This window comes from Trachypithecus francoisi, unplaced genomic scaffold (assembly GCF_009764315.1).
Source record: "Trachypithecus francoisi isolate TF-2019V2 unplaced genomic scaffold, Tfra_2.0 Lachesis_group4, whole genome shotgun sequence".
In the NCBI taxonomy this organism is placed as follows: domain Eukaryota; kingdom Metazoa; phylum Chordata; class Mammalia; order Primates; family Cercopithecidae; genus Trachypithecus; species Trachypithecus francoisi.
This window is the reverse complement of record NW_022681469.1, coordinates 30,122,525-30,132,682: the sequence shown is the minus strand read 5'-3', so window position 1 is coordinate 30,132,682 and position 10,158 is coordinate 30,122,525. Positions and strand designations below refer to the sequence as shown.

Genomic DNA, 10,158 nt, shown 5'->3' with positions numbered 1-10,158 from the left:
ACCCCATCTCTACTAAAAATACAAATATTAGCTGGGTGTGGTGTTGGGTGCCCGTAATCCTAGTTGCTTGGGAGGCTGAGGCAGGAGAATCGCTTGACCCCAGGAGGCAGAGGGTGCAGTGAGCTGAGATGCCGCCATTGCACTCCAGCCTGGGCGACACAGCAAGACTCCATCTCAAAAAAAAAAAAAAAAGAAAAGAAAAAACCTACCCTTTTCAGTCTCTGTAGAGTAGAAGATATCAATGGCTTTTCCCATTTTTGCTGAAGGAGCATTGTTGGAAGGCAATATTCTCATTTGCTGGTAATCTATCCCAAAGAATCAGGCACATCTGGTTGCAAAATCTTGAACCTTTAAGGTCTCTTGGTTGTGGCCTTCATCTGATGATTCACTTAAATCAGGGCCACACAAGGTAGACATTTACATAAACTCATGAATGCTGATGCCATTCAAAAGCACAATTTCCTTTATGTCTTAGGCATGCATTCTCAGTTACTGTTCTTTGTAATAATTCCCTTCAGATACATAAGGATTACAAGTTACTGTGTTTTAGTAGTCTTGCTGGAAATAGCCCCAATGGATGATCTGTGTTCCACATAATCTTGACCAACATTTCGTGGCTAATCCTATCATGGGAAGACAATTCTGTGGGGAGATGACTTAGGCAAGTTCAGATGCAGTTAGCTGACCTGCCCACGTGGACGGGAGATACTCATCCTATTTCTACTAGACAATGCCATGCAGAAACACAGCATCTCCATTAGGTGAGCTGATCCTGAACAGTTCCTTTTTAAATTAAAATCTAGACGGGCATCCTTGCTCTGCCAAAAGCTTCAGAGAAGCCCTTTCAAATAATCTGTAAGGCTTAAGTAAGCAGTGAGGTTCTGACACTATTAATAACACAGGGCTGTTTGCAAAGCTATAGCTTTAGATATGCATTCCCAGGATGTTTTTCAGTGGCTTGGGAGGGTTGCATTAAGTCTTCCACACGTTTTTTTCAGTTCCCCACATAACTGCCTGTGAAAACAGCCAAATTCCTTAAACAGAGCAACTGGTTATTTCAAGGACCTATGGTTGGACAACACTTAAAAGTTTTATTATTTAGCCAGAGCCTGAGAGGGATGGCTGGGGCAATGTGTTGATCCTTGGAATCTGATTATCACTCTAGACACTCAAGTTTTTTTCTCTCCTTCTATTACTGCCTCTTTAGAGATGAAAACCCTGTGTACCACTGATGTTATGCTGGAAGATTTGTTTCACCACTTCCTATTGTTCTGTAGCTTGAGGATTTATGCCCAGGCGTGAAAAAGTTGAAGTGACAGGCAAAGAAAAGGCAGAGAAGTGTCAGTATATCAACAACACTGCCAGATGTATCACATTAGAATACAGCTCCGCCGTTATTAGCTCAAAGCCCCACTGCCATAACAGACAATCATAATCAAACAGTTATGATTCCATTTATTAAAAACTCAGGAAAATGCAAACTAATCTACAGTGACAGAAAACCAGTGGTTACGTGGAAATGGGGATGGATGGGAAGAGGCAGGAAGGAGGGATTACCTAGGGGTTCAAGGAAACTTTTGGCAATAAAGAGTATGTTCACTACCACCCAGGAGGCGGAGCTTGCAGTGAGCCGAGATTGCGCCACTGCACTCCAGCCTGGGTGACAGAGCAAGACTCTGTCTCAAAAAAAAAAAAAAAATGTGTTCACTACCCTGTGATAACAGTTTCATGGATGTATCTTATGTCAAAGCTTATCAAAGTGTATACCTTAAACACACGCAGATTATGTTAATGATACTTCAATAAAGTTTTTTTTTTTTTTTTTTAAAGATCAATAAATCTGTAGGCCAGGAAACTGTCTACTTGTGTGGCCACAATAGAAAAACCATACCACACTGTTTGACATGAAAAAGTAACCCAACTCCCTTTCCCACGGAGCTACACGAAAGGGTAAAATGTAAGCGTCACGAGTTTTGATGTGAATTAGGAGAATAAAAGGTGCAGAATGAGCCACTTCCCTGAAGTCTGAAGGGTCTGTGGCATCAGGGCAGGGTCTGCCCTTTCAACTCCATCCCCCGACGTCTATCAGGTACCAAAGGCTGATCCCATAGCTAGTCTAGCTGAACCGTTTCTGAGCTACAAGGCAGTGAATGAAAGTAAAAACAAAGAAACACTGGTTAAATTTTAAAAATTTATTCTTTTTCTTTTGTTGCTGTTGATTTGTTCTTGAGATGGCTACAACACCAGACAGAACAGTGCCCTCATATCTGATGGCTGTGCAGGGCTGCACTCCTTTGAAACATTAAGATCTGTTTTGGGCTTCCCTCTTTGGCCTCACCCTCCCCTTGAAATCAAGTCATTTCCACACTTTTTAGTAAAATACTAAATGACACATCATCCCTTGTTAGCCCTGTAAACATTTTTTCTCCACACACCCTCCCTCTTTTTTTTTTCTCTCATGTCTGTGGGTGAATAATTCACTAAGAAAAAAACCTTAAAAAACAAAAACTTACACATTTATATCCTGTACCCCCCACCCCACCCCAGTTTTGGCTCTTCTCTCCAAGGCAGACAACAACCTGATGTGGATTGGAAGTGGACTGAGATATGGTTATGGATGTATGGTTCAGATATCCATAAATTCTGACCCTGGCAGGTCCTGAGCATCACCAATGTGACCACAATAGAAAGCAGAACAGGCTCCTTGCTTACTCCTCCTTGTCTAAACAACTCTAAAGGTGGGAAGAAACACCTGGGGAAGGTAGAAGAAATTTCTACTCATTTGCATTTAAAAGGAGGGGAGAGAGAAAGAGAAGGAAGGGGAGAAGAGGAAACAGAGGACAAAACAATAGAAAACCTGAACAAATGACCCTGACCCTCTTCTTCCAATTGCAGCTATTTAATTCATGTGAATCCCCACATTATCCCTAAGTAAATATTTTGTTTCACAGAAAGCTTGCCCTTTTGTTTTTCCATGTGCACGTGCGCATTGGCGCTTGTGCGTGTATGTGTGTGCGTGCATGTGTCACTTGCTACCAGGTGAATGTTTCAGTTCTGGTTTCTGTTTAGTTTTCCTTTTTTTTCTTTTTTCTTTACTTAAAATTATTTTTCCTTTTAGAAAGTTCACCAGGAAACCAGCTCCCCTCCCACCACGCTGGGCAGGCCACAGCCATCTTTTTAAAAACCGCGCTGATTTTCCCTCACACCCCCAAACAGGAACTCCTCAGGATGGCCTCAGAAGGCTGGAGTCTCTCCCTGTCTGGCGGGACACCCTGGTGGCGGTGAAGGCCCCTCTGCCACAACGGAGGTTTCTGATTGTGGGACACAGTCTGGTTTTTGTTTTCTTCCTGTCTTCTAATTAAAAAAGACATTCCTGACAAAAGAGATAAGATAGTCAATAACTGCACCAGAAAACAGAGCATTTAGTAAAATCAACCTTAAGGCAGAGGTTTCTATATTTCCTCAGGTACCTCATTCTGAAGTTTGCCATACGAACTTAGAAAAAATAAATAAATAAAAGTCTGGAGTTTTAACTTGTGGGTTCAAGGGAGCTACTGCATTAATGAGACACCATCTGCAGTGTGCTTCCAATGCTGAGTGTGCTGTGGAAACAAGGGATGACGTGTCAGGAGGGCAAAGAGCCAACAGGTCCAGGTCTCCCATTCAAAGCAACCAGGGAAGCTCCACCTCAGTCTGCTAAATCCCACAGGCTTCATGTCGATTTTATTTTGAAACAAGGCTTTGCCCACCAACCAGTTAAAAACAAAACAAAACACCAATTTAGATGCTATCGAAAGGATACTGTATTAAGTGGAGTGGTTCAAAGTGAGGACTCTGGTACCAGAATATCTACATGTGAACTCTGGCTCCACCAATAACTGTCAGGCAAATTATTAAAACATTGTTGAACCTCAATTTCCTCATCTGTAAAGTAGGAAAAACAGTAACAAATCCAGAAAAGCAGATGAGGATTATCTAATACATCTAAAGCATTTAAAACAGTGCCCTGACACACAGTAAGGGCACAATAAAAGTTAACCATGAACACCGACAGCTGTCCATGAGCAACCTTATGAGGTGTATTAATGTCAGCTAACCCAGACGCCATGCAAAACCTGGAGATCCCAAATGACATTATTACTCATTAAAACAATCAAAGTTGAGAAATGATTTTGGGTGTGGCAAGGCACTGCTGAACATCACCTTTACCTACGAATGCATTTATCACAGAAACTACCAGTGAGTGCTACACTCATGAAGAATTGCCTCCTGGGAGAAGAAACTTGCCTTGAGACATCAAAGAGCAGGCTTAAAGGAGAGTTGCTTTTCTTCTCTCCGTCAAGAAATTGGCATCCAAATTCTACTACCCACTCCTTTCTGCTAAGCTTCTTGCTTTGCTTCAGAATCAGGAGACGGAAAGCACGTGGAGAAAAGTGCTCATTGGGAGCCAAAGATGCTCCTCCTTTCCTGTAAGGGCCAAGCATCCCTAACCTGAATAGCCAAAATTCTTCAACAGTTGACACTTGTTGAACGCTGATATGACCCTCAAGGGAATGCGCATTGATGCATTTTGGATTTTTGGATTAGGAATGCCCAACTGGTATGCATTCTGCAAATATTCCAAAATCCCAAAAAATCAAAAATCCGAAAAACACTTCTGAAAGTGTTTTTTCCTTCGAAATCCCAAGCATTTCGGATAAGGGATATTCAGCTCGTACCTCCTGCCCTGGTCAAAACCAGGCACTTCAGCATTCAGGTCATAAAAGTGATAAGAATAAGCTCTCTGCTCATTACATCTGGAGGGTCAGTTTTAGGAGACTGGCAACACATGTAACAGTCTACTTGAGGTTGTTTTTGCCAAAGTAGCCAGGTTAAAAATACTTGTTTGTTGCCATGTACACTTACCATCTTAGAAGTGTCTGTAAGGGGAAGGGGGAAGAAAATTTTTCAATGCACTTTGCAACAGTTACTTTTTTATGCAGTTAAAAATGGTCCCCCAAAGACACTGACTATTATCTGGCTGCCCAGGCCCAGGAAAATCTGGGCCCCGTATATTCCAGCTGTTCACCACAGTTAAACTGCTGAGTCCTTCCCTGACTCCAGCTATAAGACTGGTCCCATGATAGGCATTAAAACCTATGCCCATTCCCAGGCATCCCCGACAGTCCGGAGAAAAGCTGGGAACTATGTATCCTCACCTGGGTGACAGGCACAGTGCAGGAGTGTGAGCTATCGAAACAACCTGGTGAAGTCTCGCAAGGCCCAGCAAACTTGCTTACATTCCTCAGCACTAGAAAAGAAAAGGTAGGTTGGTCCTTGACTGAGGAGAAAAGACAGAATATGCTGAAAAACCACCGCAACATTGGGGCACACTGAGAACTGTCCCAACTCTGCTAGGAGCTCTCTCCATCGTTTCCTGAGTGACCCTGGCTTCAGATCTTTCTGTAATTCAGGGCAAAAATTAACTATTATATATGAGAAAAGTTATAAGCTTGGTGGTCTTCAAAGAGTGGACTCTGGACACAAACTGCCCGAGTTTGAATCTTGGCTCCATTGTGCCCTTGAACAAGTCACCAATCTTTGTCTCAGTTTCCTCATCTATTAATATTATCTACTTCATAACACTGTTTAGAGGATTAAAATCATCCATATACAGAGTGCTTATGATAATAGAGCAGTGAACAAAATAGTATTCAATACATGTAGGCTGCTACAACAACACTTGGTTGCTAAGGCTCTCATAAGTTTCCTCATTCTCTTCCAAAGATAGATTTTGTTTACAAAGGCTGGTCTAGCAACTAAGTCTCCATCAGTCATTGATTTTCTAGTTGAACAGGCTGCTCAGGATTTCCTCCTGTGGGAGGAGGAGGGAGAGAGGAAAGAGTTAAAACATGTAGAAAGAGGGACGAAGCAGGAGATGCCTATGTGATATGAATAGCCCAATATTCATCTGACCCTGTTTTTTCAAAAGCCCCCCAACCTCCCTTTGTCCAAAACTGTCACCAAGAAACCAGCTAATGCCAGGTTCATTCTACTGTATCTGTCTTCGTAACAGTTTTTGCTAAATGAACATGAGGCTAAGCTAAAGCAGTGGAAAAGAAAGCACCTCTTTTTTTGTTTTTGCGATGGAGTCTTGTTCTTGTCGTCCAGGCTGGAGTGCAATGGCACAATCTCAGCTCACTGCAACTTTCGCCTCCCAGGTTTAAGCGATTCTCCTGCCTCAGCCTCCCCAGTAACTGCGATCACAGATGCCCACCACCCCGCCCGGCTAATTTTTTATATTTTTAGTAGAGATGTGGTTTCGCCATGTTGGCCAGGCTGGTCTCGAACTCCTGACCTTGTGATTTGCCCGCCTCGGCCTCCCAAAGTGCTGGGATTACAGGCATGAGCCACTGCGCCCAGCCAGGAAGCAATTCTTAATAAAGTGCTTGCCTTCCTGTGGCCCTCTCCCTGGCTCAACTAACTCAGATACCAGTGCCTACAGCCTAGGATTCAATGCAGATGAAAACAAACTTTCCATCTCATAATGATTAAACACCAGGGGAGGGAGCTGCTCTAAGTGATCCAACAGAAAAGGTGAAAATACAGCTATCCACTTAAGTTCCTACATCTAGATTTCCCTACCCATTATAAGTTCTGAAACATCATTAAGAACCTTGACTTAGACCCCATGACTTGATTCAACAGAACATTCTAGAAAGTTTCTTCTAGTCTCTCCATCCTAAAAGTGTAATGAAAATAAGGCAGGTGGGCAGGCACAGTGGCTCATGCTTGTAATCCCAACACTTTGGGGCAACACAAGGAGACCCCATCTCTACAAATAATTTAAAACTTAGCTGGGTGTGGTGGTGCACACCTGTGGTCCCGGCTACTCATGAGGCTAAGGCAGGAGGATAACCTGAGCTGGGGAGGTTGAGGTTGCAGCGAGCCGTGATTGTGCCACTGCATTCCAGGTTGGGCAACAGAGTAAGACCCTGTCTCAAAAAAAAAAAAGGAAAAAGAAAATGAGAAAAGTCTTTTGGCTTTATTGGAATTGCCATTACCTCTGTGGATTTAATAAGCTTCAATTAAAGTGTTACATTTCTCATTTTACTTCCAAATTAATACTGACTGTTAAGGAGGCAGCCAGGGTATGTGAGCCCATACCACTCATGCTCCCAATGTCAGGAAGGAGGAAGATTTGTAATCCAAGAGAAGTTGCTATGTGGTGTGTTATTACAAGGGACTAGGATAATAGAAAACCCTGAAACTTAGGACAGTGCTGGAGACTGAGATTTTTTTGCTATCCTAATGTCTTACGTGTTTTAAATTTTACCCTTCTTCAAGAGACTTCCATTTTGTTTTGTTTTCAAAACAGATAGAAACAGGGTCTCACTGTGTTGCCCAGGCTGCTCGAACTTCTGGGCTCAAGCTATTGTCCTGCCTCAGTCTCCAAAAGTGCTGGGATTACAGGCGTGAGTCACTGTGCCCGGCAGAGACTTTGGAAGAGAAATAACTTCACAGCCTCCTTTGTGGTGCACGAGAGAAAGTATTGAAACCAAAATGCAAGTATGGGAGAACTGCAGTGAGATAGGATGAAATGAGAGACAGGCTACGCTGTCAACTCGGCTTCTGCCCCAATCCTATCTGCAAGTGCTTTGGTGTCAAACACTTCAGCTAAATGTTTAACTTAAGTGTCCTTGGTGGACAGCCCAATGAAATGGATCAAAAAGCTCCTTGAGGCCAGGCGCTGTGGCTCACACCTGTAATCGCAGCACTTTAGGAGGTCAAGGTGGGTAGATCACCTGAGGTCAGCAGTTTGAGACCAGCCTGGCCAACATGGTGAAACCCATCTCCACTAAAAATACAAAAATTAGCCGGACATGGTGGTGGGCACCTGTGATCCCAGTTACTCAGGAGGCTGAGGCTGGAGAATCGCTTGAACCAGGAGGCAGAGGTTGCAGTGAGCTGAGATCACACCACTGCACTTCAGCCTGGGTGACAGAGCAAGACTCCATCTCAAAAAAAAAAAAGCTCCATGAATGTTAGAACTATAGTCATGTGCTACAGTGATATTTTGGTCAACGATGGACTGCATATATGACAGTGGTCCTACGAGTATAATAGAGATGAACAACTGCATGTTGCATTACTCACATGCTTGTGGTGATGCTGGTATAAACAAACCTACTGCACTGCCAGTCGTATAAAACAACAACGCATACAATTATCTACAGTACACAATACTTGATCATAAACAACTATATTACTGGGTTATGTATTTACTATACTATACTTTTTATCATTAGAATGTATTCCTTCTACTAAAAAAACACACACACACACACACACACACACAACTGTAAAACAGCCTCAGGCAGGTCTTTCAGGAGGGATTCCAGAAGAAATTGTTTTCCTAGGAGATGGCAGCCCCATGTGTGTTATTGCCCTTGAAGACCTTCTAAGTGGGACAAGATGTAAAGGTGGAAGACAGTGATATTGATGATCCTGACCCTGTGTAGGTCTAGGCTAATATGTGTTTGTGTCTTAGCTTTTAACAAAAAAGTTTAAAAGCTAAAAAAAGTAATTTTAAGAATAAAGCTTATAAAGATACAAAGAAAAAAATTTTTTATGAGCTGTACAATTTGTGTTTTAAGGTACGTGTTATTACAAAGGAGTCCAAGAGTTTTTTAAAAATTCAGTTTATAAAGTAAAAAAGTTACAGTAAGCAAGGGTTAATTTATTATTATTATTGTTATTTTGAGACAGAGTCTCACTCTGTCGCCCAGGCTGGAGTGTGGTGGCACGATCTCGGCCCACTGCAACTTCTGCCTCCCAGGTTCAAGTGTTTCTCCAGCCTCAGCCTCTCGAGTAGCTGGGATTACAGGTGATCACCACTACGGCTGGCTAATTTTTAAAATTTTTAGTAGAGACAAGGTTTCACCATGTTGGCCAGGCTGGTCTCAAACTCCTGATCTCAAGTGATCTGTCTGTCTCGGCCTCCCAAAGTGCTGGGATTACAGACATGAGCCACCGTGCCTGGCCAAGGGTTGATTTTTTATTGATGAAAAATTTTTTTTGTAAACTTAGTGTAGCCAAAGTATACAGTATCTATAAAAAGTCTACAGTAGTGTATGGTAATGTCCTAGGCCTTCTATTTACTTGCCACTCACTCACTCATTCACTCACCTAGAGCAACTTCCAGTCCTGCAAGTTCCATTCATGGTAAGTGCTCTCATACAGGCATACCTTTTTTTTTTTTCTCTTTTATACTGTATTTTTACTGTATCTTTCCTATGTTTAGATATGTTTGGATATACAAATTCTTACCATTGTGTTACAACTGCCCACAGTATTCAGTACAGTAACCTGCTGTACAGGTTTGCAGCCTAGGAGCAATAAGCTACACTATATAGACCAGATGTCCGGTAGGCTATACCATCTAGGTTTGTAGAAGTATATTCTATGATGTTTGCACAACAACTAAACCACCTAATGACACATTTCTTGGAACATATCCCCATCAGTAAGTAACACATGACTGTATTTTCTGTCTCAGTCCTTCTGACATTTGATATTTCTTAGCTTTTTATTTTACTTATTTACTTTTTCCACTGCCAGTATTTTTTAGATTCTATTTTCTGGCTTCTAGTCCCCAAATTCCTATCTTTCCACCACATTTCTGAAAGCTTTTATGGTCGCTATTTTTCGAGCCCCATAAGATTACTAGGGGAGTGCTGAGAAATGAGATCCTTTTGATCCGATGATCTGGTAGGTAATAGAAAATAATGAAACTCTGGTGACTTGACTAGGGATTCAACCCCTTACTGGCCTCTAATTCCAGTATCAATGCTTCCCATGTTCAACATCTTTTGGCTTTGAAGCTCCCCAGGCAACTGACAAGCAGTCACAGAATAAACACCAAGATAGAGAAATGGAAATGATGGCAGGGTTTTTTTCTGGTCCCAGTTGGTCTTAGTTAATGATAGGCTCATTTGGCATTTGGAAAGCAAGAATGTTATTTTAGAATGAAACGTCCCAGCTTTCTTCAAGTTGACCAACTAAAAAAGCTAGGGAATTAACTACCAGTACCACATGAAAAGCAGGCTTGGGCTTGCTGAAATGAAACTGAACCAGTTCACCCTCTCTGCCAGAATAGCAAACAAAGTAGCATGTTGA

General features: G+C 42.2%; 1 protein-coding gene across 4 annotated transcripts in view; it reads right to left on the bottom strand.

Moving 5' to 3' along the window:
* Positions 1 to 2,177: 2,177 nt before the first annotated feature.
* The window catches only part of TNPO3 (transportin 3), a 102,986-nt gene continuing 95,005 nt past the window's right edge, over positions 2,178 to 10,158 (bottom strand). For 3 of the 4 annotated variants that reach the window (XM_033193887.1, XM_033193890.1, XM_033193891.1), the window contains 2 exons: positions 5,199 to 5,290; positions 2,178 to 3,373 (listed from right to left, as the gene is read on the bottom strand). In XM_033193887.1, coding sequence (XP_033049778.1) covers positions 5,230 to 5,290 — 61 coding nt within the window. In that variant the 3' untranslated portion in view covers positions 2,178 to 3,373; positions 5,199 to 5,229. The remainder of the gene's footprint in view (positions 3,374 to 5,198; positions 5,291 to 10,158) is intronic. The other variant, XM_033193888.1, reaches the window with a different exon arrangement.